Source organism: Sycon ciliatum, chromosome 9 (genome assembly GCF_964019385.1).
Source record: "Sycon ciliatum chromosome 9, ocSycCili1.1, whole genome shotgun sequence".
NCBI lineage: Eukaryota > Metazoa > Porifera > Calcarea > Leucosolenida > Sycettidae > Sycon > Sycon ciliatum.
Genome location: NC_088651.1, coordinates 28,153,982 through 28,166,043, shown reverse-complemented (window position 1 = coordinate 28,166,043; position 12,062 = coordinate 28,153,982). Strand labels below are relative to the sequence as shown.

At 44.7% G+C, this 12,062-nt stretch overlaps 1 protein-coding gene across 1 annotated transcript; it reads left to right on the top strand.

Moving 5' to 3' along the window:
- The first annotated feature begins 432 nt into the window (after nucleotides 1–432).
- LOC135824405 (uncharacterized) lies at nucleotides 433–1,173 on the top strand. The gene has a single exon (XM_065337140.1). It carries the CDS (start codon nucleotides 433–435, stop codon nucleotides 1,171–1,173), a length of 741 nt encoding a protein of 246 aa, XP_065193212.1.
- Nucleotides 1,174–12,062: the final 10,889 nt, after the last annotated feature.

The window sequence follows — 12,062 nt, the reverse complement described above, 5'->3', positions numbered from 1 at the left end:
TCAACGTTATCCTTTGTTGACGCCGAACTGAAAGAACAAATTGAATGAGTCGACATATCTTTTGAGCGGTACGATCAGCAATGATTGAGGAACACGGTTTTTGTGGCATGGGCGCATTGACCGGCAGGTTAATGGAACAAGCCAATCCAAGTCTGGATACAACCCTCGTAACGTACACTCAGTTGCGTTCACTTAAGGAGCGGCTGTGGTCTAGGACGTACCACATCTGTACCTTGGAACTATCCAATCACTACATGCGAGCATCTTAGTCTGGCGTGCTCGTACTCTCAGACTTTCGGACAGCGATCAGTGGCCTATAAAAGACTGGCTCTCTTTGTCTAGAATATCATAACAGTGCGTTCTAAGATCTCCTGAATACTTGTTCCGAAAGGCATTACGAGGTACCATACTTGACCTAGGTGATCAAGCAGCATGGACGTCCGTTCTGTGATTTTGATGGTTGGTCTATCCATTGCTCTTCCAATAATCACCTTGGGAGCATCCGTGCATCATGAACAGTACGGAGAGGAACCTCTTGACGCTATGAGCGACGAAATTACAGTTGAAGATTCTGACGAAGATCGTGAGGTTGAGCAGAATCGTCGATTTGTTGGCTACAAGAGCCTCCTGAACGGCGCTCTCTATACGCACTGGGGAAGTAATACTTGCTCCGAGGGCTCACATCTAGTCTACAGTGGATTCGTGGGAGGTACGTGGTACACAGTTAAAGGAGGCGCTGCGCAGTATTTGTGCATGCCGATGGAGCCAGAATACAGTGAGTACATCCCTAAAACTCAATCAAACTCTATTCTCCAAAGCTCCGAACTACAGACGCCATCTAAGGCGATTCCTGCCTTCCATAGCCAGTATCAGAATACACCAGTGTGTGCCTTGTGTCAAGCGTGCGGTCGTTCGGCGCAGTTCATGTTCCCTGCTCGTTTGACCTGTCCAAGTGGCTGGAACAAAGAATATGATGGGTACTTGATGACGGCAAAGTACGATCACCAGCGTACAGAGTACATCTGTATGGACAAACAGCCAGAGGTTATGGAGGACACCAGCAAGAATGTCGGCGGCGCTCTGCTGTATTTCGTTGAAACCAACACCAAAACTGACGTTCCGGATACATACGTCGGCGAGAAGGAGTTGACCTGCTCAGTCTGTTCAAAGTAATTACATACACACGCACAGTTCTCCTGGGTCGCAATCCTTCTCCGCGAGGCTGCAGCATTTTGAAGTTGCCTTTACATTCAAGATTCTGCAGGCAAATCATCAAAGTCCTTCTTCCTTTTCTTCCACATTGCCCATTTCAGCTGCACCTTTAGAAATCACTCAAACATCAAACCTCAACTAGCACTCTTTTGTGACCAGCTGGTGTTATTCAGGACATTGCGGAATCCCGTCTCTTGCTGTTTGATTACCTTCATTATGTATAAGTTACACATTGTTTGTGTTGCCACTGAGGTAGCCAATGACGGCTGCGAGGGAGGATTCTGCAATCTTCTTTTTGGTTCTAGATTTCTTCTTTCTCCTTAGCCTTATTTACTTTTAGACGCCTCTTGTCCTACTCCTGAATTAGTGCAGGCAGCAAACTGAATGAATGCATGTTCCGTCTTTCTTTCTTCATCCATGTTTTCCTTTGCTCCAGCCAACATGCTTCGATTGTGTCCCCCTTCCCCCCCCCTGTTTCTCTATCTCTCTCTGTCCCTCTCTCTCTGTCTCTCTCTCTCTCTCTGTCTCTCTCTCTGTCTCTCTCTCTCTGTGTCTCTCTGTCTCTCTCTCTGCGGCATTCTCCTTTTCTATTTTTCTAGCTAGCGACTGAGACACAGTGTTCTGAAAAATCACTTCCTGGTAGAACTGTATTTTGCGTAATGGTTGGCGACTGCTTCCAATGACATAAAGTGGTGGGCAAGGATTTCACACGGCATGCTTGTCAATTGAAGGTTCGTTTGAACCCGTCATAATGATCTCAGGCCATGTGACCCATCACCGGCTAAGTGATAGGTATAGCCCGATTTTTGCTAGCAGCAAAAAAGGGAGCAAAATATCGAGTGACCGGGCAAAATGAAAGCAATATATCGACGATGAGGAAGCAAAATGTTGCGGCAAAATTTGGCAGCTTCACCTGCAAAATCCGGCTTTGCCTACTACGTAAACAATCCCGGGCCACGTGAAAGCATTGAAGTACATGTGTATGCATATCGTAGACATCAACCCGCAAGTTTCTCTCTGGTCTTTGCTTTGAGTTTGCGTTCACTTGTTTACTTTGACTTTGTGGGACTGGAGATTTTGTGGGATTTACTGCTATCTTCTTCAGTTTCATGCACAACCGTGCAATCATCAGACAACATGATAATGGTGGGTATTCCGGTGGTTGTAGAGCAAATTGTAAACTTCCCAATTCTTCAAACAATGCTTGTACACGTACATTGTCCACACCAGTCAAGAACAAATCGAAAATTTCTACACCAAACGTTTTCAGAATGTATTTGTCCCTTCGTTAGTGCAGGTTCAAGTGCTAAGAATAATGTTTCTCTTTGGCACGTTTGATTCGTTAATGTGGATTATACGCAAAAAGGCTATGAATAAAACAAATTGTGCCGTTATATCATTATAATTGCCGGATTTAGATAACATGTAAAGTGAGCGTGTGTAAAAATAGCTGCAACAAAGGGTACGGAAGGTTCTCTACGCAGCAGATCTTTCTTTTACGAGAAACCATGAATCTCGAGCACAGAATTCGGCATGGTAGAGGTGGCTGCAGTCGCCACTGTGTTGATGAAACTGGAGCATCACCGCCGCCAACTTAAGGTCCTGGCTTCACCGAAAAGTGGGGAAGATTATTACTTTATACAAACTGTGCACGTGACTTCCTTCGTGGAGTCGTAGCTATCAGGAATATGCGTGGTGACGCCTGCCTCCACAAAAAACAGAGTGGCGCCGTTAACATTGTCACTGGCGTCGCGAAGTGTTTTAGGGTTGCTATCCAGATCACGCTGGAAGCTGTTTGGCCACTTCCTGCGGATGGCGGATGAATCCCCAGCTGTTACGGCCATGTTCGCGTCATTTGCCAATCAGCAACAGCAATGCTGGAAGGGTAGACCGCGGACGACCCTGCCGCATGCATTGGTGGGAGATCTGCGCCAAGCCAATGCTCGATTGCTTGGGAACCTAGACGCTCTCCAGAGCCTGCGAGCCATTGCCCATGACCGACCCGCATGGCGAGATCTATGCATGAAGATCTGTCCATCGTGACATTCCGTCAGATCCTGAAACAGTCAAACTCAGGAAATAGCACTATAATTATTATCACTCAGGCTGCAATATTCAATGACATATAGACATATTCATAATTGACATATCTTCAATACCAAATGAACTTCATTGTATGATAATTATATCATTATATCATCGTTCTAGCTAAATTTCTTTCCCCTATCATAGTCCTGATTATCGTGTTCAGCACAAGCGAAGTTGTGGATCATGCTTGCATGGTTGACTCCATCGCGTACATGGAAGTAATAATAATATTAATAATTTTATAATAGCAATAAAGAGAACAAATTCTGCAGTCATCGCCACACTACAACGAAGTCATGAAAGTTTACCAGAATTAATTTTCTTGTCACATTCATCAGTGGAAAGTCGTGACTAAAGAGTAACCATGCTGATCAATGATTAAATATACATTCAATGATGTGTTACGAGAACAAAATACAGTGCCAAAGTAGAATGAGGGAAGGTGAGACAATAGAAGTGAAGTGAGAGCTAAGTGCAACGGCGGGTGAGAAACTAATAATTATAACGCTAAAACTGTGTAGTGAGACAAACAATCATGCTGTGCACCTACGAAAACAATTTTAACGCAACTACATATTTACATGTTTACATGTTTCTTCTGCTTACAAAGATCAGGCTTATGCAAACGAATACAAACAGCCTCAAGTACTTTCAACTGACTAGCATACCGTGCACGACAAAGAACAGAAAAACTAAAATCATCATAATGATCTTACCTGCAGACACTTAGGGTGAGACAACAAGTGAAGAAAAACGGCAGACTTCTTAAGATCACAATCACCATCTGATTCCTCGTCTCCAACAACCGCAACCTCATCCTCCGTCTCATCTCCCAACTCACCGTCAGTGTCATCCTCCGTGTCATTCTCCTCATCAACACCGATCGGTCCCAGGCTCGCTTCATGTTATTTAACCTCTGTTCGTTGACTCCTCCTTTGATCTTGATGGTAAATTGTTACCACTGTTGTTGTTGTTGTTGTTGAATCTTGTGTTCCCAGTGTCCTCGCCGGTGCTTGATCTCCAGTACTGTAATAATTCATTGAATAATTAGCCGTTGATCGTCTAGGTCTCGTCTAGGTCTTGAAGATAGCCAAATCTTTCTTGGTATTCTAAATGACCTACATCCTTCCATACGTTTTACGTGTGAACACGAACAAGCGAACAAACTTCCCTTTCTAGACGTCCTTGTGGAAAAGTCTAGTCAGGGTACCGTAACATCTGTGTACAGAAAGCCTACATTCACCGGCCAGTACATAATGTTTAACTCGTATTGTTGGTACCAATACAAGGTGAATTTGGTGCGTAACTTGGTGCCACCGACACCACAGACTCAGCCCCAGCACCGCCGATGATAGATGTAGGTGGCGGTTCTGGGGGAGGCAACGGCAAAGACGGCGATGAGGGCATTACCTCATCACAGCATCCACTTTGGTCTTGAGCTGAATGTTGTTGTGGTGTGTTATCTTGTGTTGTTATGGTGCATTGTGTTGTGGTGACAATATGCCCATTACCCGACTCCAAGGCTCTCGATACGTGCAATGTAGGCACTATTGCCGATGACGGAAATTGTGCTAACGATGGCTGTGGCCGAGGGTTCTTCAGTGGCCTGCCGCGTTTTGGTCGCAGTGCCCGTGCCGAGCCAGTCAGCATATGCAGTGGGACGTGCTGCTTGATACGTGCGTTCAGATGTTGAAGAGTCCTACCAACGTACCGACTACCGCATTGTCGGCACTCAATTTGGTATACCAATTTAGATGCAAGTTGGGTTGGTAGGACATCCTTCCTCACCGTGAACGCACGTACAATTGTGAGAAAGGGTACAAAATGTACCGCGTAGTAAGTTTGCTGTACAATTTTCCGTACCACGCGACTCATGGATAATGAGAGGTTACCTTTCCAGGGGAGAGAAAGATACGTGGGACATTTGTCCGGGCCAAAACATTTTTCCTTTTTCCGCAGCCTTTCGCTCATGAGTTCCTTCAATAGATCCTCGGGGTACCCGTTCTTTAGAAAAACGGACTTAAGGAAGTCCAGTTCCTCAGCTAGTTTGGAAGAGGAGCAAATACGCTCTGCTCGATCCACCAAGTTACGCACCAAATTCACCTTGTATTGGTACGAACAATACGAGTCAAACATTATCGAACATCGAACAGAGGTTAAACAACATGAAGCGAGCCTGGGACCGATCGGTGTTGATGAGGAGAATGACACGGAGGATGACACTGACGATGAGTTGGGAGATGAGACGGAGGATGAGGTTGCGGTTGTTGGAGACGAGGAATCAGATGGTGATTGTGATCGTAAGAAGTCTGCCGTTTTTCTTCACTTGTTGTCTCACCCTAAGTGTCTGCAGGTGTATAATGATTTTAGTTTTTTCTGTTCTTTGTCGTGCACGGTATGCTAGTCAGTTGAAAGTACTTGAGGCTGTTTGTATTCGTTTGCATAAGCCTGATCTTTGTAAGCAGAAGAAACATGTAAACATGTAAATATGTAGTTGCGTTAAAATTGTTTTCGTTGGTGCACAGCATGATTGTTTGTCTCACTACACAGTTTTAGCGTTATAATTATTAGTTTCTCACCCGCCGTTGCACTAGGCTCTCACTTCAGTTCTATTGTCTCACCTTCCCTCATTCTACTTTGGCACTGTATTTTGTTCTCGTAACACATCATTGAATGTATATTTAATCATTGTTCAGCATGGTTACTCTTTAGTAACGACTTTCCACTGATGAATGTGACAAGAAAATTAATTCTGGTAAACTTTCATGACTTCGTTGTAGTGTGGCGATGACTGCAGAATTAACGACGTCCTGCCTCGGAGCAATCAGGTCCCGTCTCCTCCCATCTCTCGTCTCATGTTCCTGTTGTGTATTCCGTTGGCTCGGATTATCATTTTCATAGGTGTTGTTTCTTCTCCCTCCATTTCTCTTTATTAGTATCTTTCTGGATTGTTTTTCATTAATACAACGTAGCTTCCTGAGGAGTGTTGTGCGAAAACTAGTTCGAAGTACAATTTTTTGTTCCTTATTTCTTCCATATCACATTTTTTCTTTCTTCCATGTTCTTCACTGCCTTCGTATCCACTCGTTTTTTGAATACAATAAAAGCCTTTGTGAAATTGTCGCTTCAGCTCGTTCTGTTGATCGCAGTTCTAAAACTATTGTCGCCTCGACGCCTATTTAAATAATAATAATAATAATACGAAGTAGTGGTTGCGACCTCGGCGATGATTTGTAAGAAAAGGGTTTGCTCCCCACACCGGAGCTCGCGCTATTCCGCCGACTTTACTTGACACTTGACTGACTCACGACTGCCATCCAGAGCACACGAGAAGTCCGTCGAACCTTCGACTCGGCAAACCTGCAAGAAAGCACCACTCCCTGCTCAATACACAGTGTTTCGGGGAATTCACCCCTCATCAGTTGAGCTTGAGTAGGCTGAGGAAGATTGTGCCTGAAGAGCACCACTTATATAGTGCTCTCCAGGCACGACCATCACCAGGGATACAAACTTACAGAGACGCTCCGTTTTCAGCGCGACAAACACCTCGTGAGCACCAGATAGCAGCGTGAGTCAGTGTCGCTCCTGGACGGTGAGACAGACGTCGAGGACCCTCAGTCATTCGCAACGCTGTCACCTCCAAACCAACTAGTCGCAAGCCCGCGCTGGGCACAACAGTACGAAGTAGTGGTTGCGACCTCGGCGATGATTTGTAAGAAAAGGGCGTCGGCGGAATAGAGCTCCGGTGTGGGGAGCAAACCCTTTTCTTACAAATAATAATAATAATAATAATAATTTTACAAAAATGTATTATCTACGCATGCATCTACGCAAGAGTCACCACCAGCCAATTAGGACATGTGTCAAAGTATTGAACGTTTTCGTTCCCTTCTTGTCAAAATACTACAGGGAATGATGGAAATAGGCTAAAAGACTACAACTATAAGGAAAAGAAGTTCAGAAATATATCACTCCAATTATGTGTAGAAGTGACACGAAAAAATAGATGTGAAGAATCAAGAAAACAGCATGCAAATCCAATAAGTGACAAAAACGTAGTGACAAGAAAAAGAGAGAAATATCAAGAGATCTATTTCGCACCTTCACGACGAACAGTGCCAAACAAGCGGCCAAAGTAGTGTGGCACGTGGAAAGCTTGTGTGGGCGTTAGCCAGGTCTCTGTGATGCATAGTACGCTGAGTGTGTGATCCTCACAGATTTGAATGAGTTCGCCAGACTTGTTTGCTATGGAGCGAGCATTAAGGACACAGATTGTAAGTCGGTGAGTAGCAGCATAATTATACAGAATGGGGGAAGAAAGTAGGGGCAAGAGCGTTGAGAGGCGCAGGGGTTGAAGTGGAGGAGGAGGGGGAAAGGTTACGCATTGGAAGCTGGCTTCGTCACTTTGGGGCTGTCTGCAAAACGCCACTTGCGTACTGAGTGGCTGATGGCTTCGGGCCAGAAGGCTCTGTCTAGTACACGCTCTTCATGTTCTGCAGCCACAGTGACTCTGGCGTACGATGTGCCAAGGTATTTCGACTCCATGACGGAGCAATTTAATACCTCCACGTCCCTCGCTTCGCACCAGTCTCTGATGGAGTGAGCGTTGCAACCGCTGTTGATGCTTCCAACGTAGAGCACAAGTTTGTTAATGGGCACCACCCCTGTCGGGACGCACGGATCAGCAGGTTCCGTGTTAGGTGATTCCTTCACGTCCACATGTCCTTTGCGTCTCTGTGTTTTTCACTGTTTTTATTTGACAATATCTTTCTTTACGGGGTTGTTGTTGCTGTTCATTTTGCTAATCCTTCTTTTTCCCTCCGCTTATTTTTATTTATCGCCGTGGTTGGCAATCACCCACTCTCTTAACATTGGCCGGTGTTTCCACCGAGTTTTGAGATGTTGTAATAAATATAAATAAATATATATCTAAAGAGTCGGCGTGGAGAAAGCAATTATAATTAATGCAAAAAAGAATATAATAGATGCAGACATGGCCAGACAACAAGTTAATGGAATTTTTAAGGATGTTTATGTTATTCAAAATCGATTTTCGTGTTCCGCTCATCAGTGAATAGTATCGGAACTGAGGATACTGTGTACAAAAAAGAACATTTTATAACAGCATAATTAAAAGTGTGAACGAAAAAGGAAGTGCTAAAGCATTACATAATAGGTGTCAAACATAGTGCTAACATATATAACTGAGTGCAGGCACAAAGCATGAGGTGATACAGTGCAACATGACACGACATTTACATATGATAACCAGCTACGAGAACAACTTTAGCGCGACTACATGCTTCTTTTGTTTACAAAGAACAGGATTATGCACACGAATATATACAGCTTCCAGAACCTTCAACTGCTTAACATAACTTGCACGGCACAAAACAGAAAAGTGAGAATCATCGTACACACTAAGACAATCTGGACGTGATAACAAGTGACAAAATACAGCTGACTTTTTGCTCACGTCGCTCTCTTCCGTCTCATCCCGCTCCTTTCCTTCAACCTCCTCCGCCTCATCCTCGTCCTCCGTCTCATCTTCATCATCATCGTCCTCATCACCACCATCATCATCATCAGTCACTTCCTCATCATCCGTTTGATGCTCAGTCTCACTGCACTCCTTATCAGCCTCCAACATGGCTCCATCATCTCCACCAGCATCACAAGTCGTTTGACCACTGCTCCGCGTCACCGTTGCTGGGTTCTCTGCTACTGCACACCCATTTCCACTGTCCATTTTGCGTGGGCCAAGTCCATTCCGTGCATAAATTTCAAGTGAATAGTAAGCTGTGGTTCTTCTGGGTCTATGGGTATGGATATTGCTTACATTTTGGTTTGTCGATGATCTCCCTCTCTGTCCAGACATAGTCAGCACTGTGGATCCCAGCACCGGGGGACCACCGTCTCGGTAGTCACCAAAGGTAAAGGGGGTGGCTCAGGCGCAGGCAAGGGCAAGTGCCAAGGTGAGGGTTCAGTGTCTCTCGGTGGCCCCTCCTCCATTCCAGGACGATGATGTTGTGCTAGAGTAGGCTCCGCTGCTGTTCGCCGTGGGTCGAGAAGCGGTAGCCAGGTCACTGATGGCAAAGCCACCGCAGCTCCAGCCACCCACGGCACCCCAGGTGGTGGGGCCGGTGGTGGCACGGGAACAGGCGGCGCTGTCGGCACAGCGTGTTTGTCTGCTGAGCTAACTGGGTTCTTACACGGCCTACCACGCTTTGGCCGCTTTGCTCTGGCTGCTGGTGGTAATAAGTGCAACGGCACATGTTGTCTGATACGCGCGTTCAGGTGTTGAAGAGTGCTACCAACGTACCGGGCAGCACAATTCCGGCACTCAAAGAGATAAACCAAAATAATGGCTTGAAAGCTGGGGAGGTAGGACATCCTTCCTCACCATGAACGCACGTACCGTGGTGAACACGGGGATCAAGTGGGCAGCAAAGTTAGTTTTATTGACTAGGGTCTTGATAGCTTTGGACATGCTGACAGACGCGTTGCCTTTCCAAGGCAAGCACAAGTAGATAGGACACTTCTGAGGACCTGTGAATGTATCCTTGTTATTAGATTCCTGCTTCAGTATTTTGTTCAATAAGTCATGTGGGTACCCATTCTTAAGGAATATTGATCTGAGAAATTCCAGCTCGTCGTTGAGCTTCGTTTCGGAACAGAGTCGCTTTGCTCTCCCCACCAGGTTACGTACCAGGTTCACCTTGTATTGATGTGAGCAATATTAATCATAGACGATGTACTGCCCAGTGAAAGTGGGTTTTCGGTAGACTGATGTAACGACGCTGTTATTAGATTTTTCTACCTGCACATCCAGAAAGGCGAGTTTGTTGTCATGCTCATGCTCACATGTGTATTTAAGCGCTAGGTGTAGGTTGTTTAGATGATGAAAGAATGTGTCACATTGCTCAACGGAATCAAAATATGTAAAAGAATCATCGACGAAACGAACGTATACCTGAGGCCACATCGACTCATTGATCAAGGATTCACAGTGTCCAACGAATATATTTGCCAAAACGGGTCCAAGGGGGGACACACCGTCCACCTGCCGATACATTATGTCGTTGAACGAGAACTCTACGCCAGTAGTGACCAAGGACATTAACTTACGGAAGGCTGTCTCCGACAACCAAGGAGTATCTACCGATTCATTTCGATACAGTACATCAGCACAAATATCGATTGTCTCATCCAATGGTACGTTCGTGAACAATGATACTACGTCAAATGAACACATATGAGCACTGGCGGGAACCTGATGAGAGCGCAAGATATCTACAAACTGGAAACTGTCTTTCACTGTGTGCGTACAGTAATAACTTTGTACGACCCCGAGAATAACACAGAGCCACTTAGAGATGCTGTACTGTGGAGATGAAACCATTAATAGTATCGGTCGCAAAGGACAATTGGTCTTATGTATTTTTGGCACGCCATACAGTCGTGGACGGATGGAACCCATTGGCTTGATTTTAAGAAACTCGCCATTGGTAATTTCCTTTTCGGCTTTTAGTCGGTTGAGATACGTATATATGTTTTTCTCTACTTTTACGGTGTTGTCATGTGTCGCGACTGGGCCTAATTTTGAGAACTTAGAGGTATCATCAAGGATGACTGCCATTTTTGAAAGGTATTCCTCTCTAGTGAGGATGACTGTCGTCCGTCCTTTGTCAGGTCGGGTGATAATGATCGCATTGTTTTTTATGAGGTCCTGGCGAGTTTTAGGATGTTCACGAGATAAGGAGAATGTGCTGCGATCAGGAGCCAATTGTCCTAACACTGGCAGTGCATACGGCTTGTTGGGCATTAGATACTGGCGTAAGGTTGATGAGTATTTGTGAAATAATTCAAATTCTGTTAGGATGACCTCTTTCTTGTTGCTGCTTGGAGGAATACGAAGTATTCTACAAGTACATGTATGTGTGGAGATACGAAAAAGTAAGTTAGGGTGCCGGTCTCCAATGACAGGACTGTAGCGTGGAAGTGTTAACGTGGAAGTGTTTGTTTGTTTCAAAAAGCACATACACATACTTTTCTTGTGAACATAAGGCGGTTCCAACAATATCCATGCTGAAAAGTTCTTGTTCTAAGTTCCATGTCAGACGAGAAAACGCTGTACGCCCTCTTGTCTTGGCTGGTGCACAGAAGCGCAGCACTTATCTTAGGGGTGAAACGATTAGTTCTAATAATATTCGAGTATTCGTTCGAAAATTTCAAACGAGCGAGTATTCGAATTTTTGCACTCGATGTATTTTTTTAGTATTGGCATTCTATTTTTCAAAACTTCTGTTGTATAAATGTACCGTTCATCAACTGGTATGCATGCGTTATACATGTCTTTGAGTCAATATTTTACGACTTGGACGATGAGATCACCACGGTAAGTACAAGCACCATTAGTTTTTTAATGATATAATGAAAGTGCTGATGAAAATCGTTACTTTACACCCTCTACAAGACGTTGGCGAATTTTGTTCTACCCTCTACAAGACGTTGGCGAATTTTGTTCTATATTCACAGATATTCCGTCAGCGTCAGTATCAGCAAGTACAGTCATGTAGTACAATTTGTTCCCAAAATAACTTCGGGACAGTCTGTTCATGGTTTTCATTTGTATTGGACTCGTTCTCTACACTTGCGATAATTTAGCGGCAATTCTAACGTTGTAGCGTTGTTCTCTTGTAATTTAGTGGAACCTGTATTGAGTAACTGAGTTTTATGTTTCGTTACATTGTCGTCAGATC

Excerpts from the sequence above, each read along its gene's own strand:
- LOC135824405 (XM_065337140.1), top strand. The coding sequence starts at position 433 with ATGGACGTCCGTTCTGTGATTTTGATGGTTGGTCTATCCATTGCTCTT.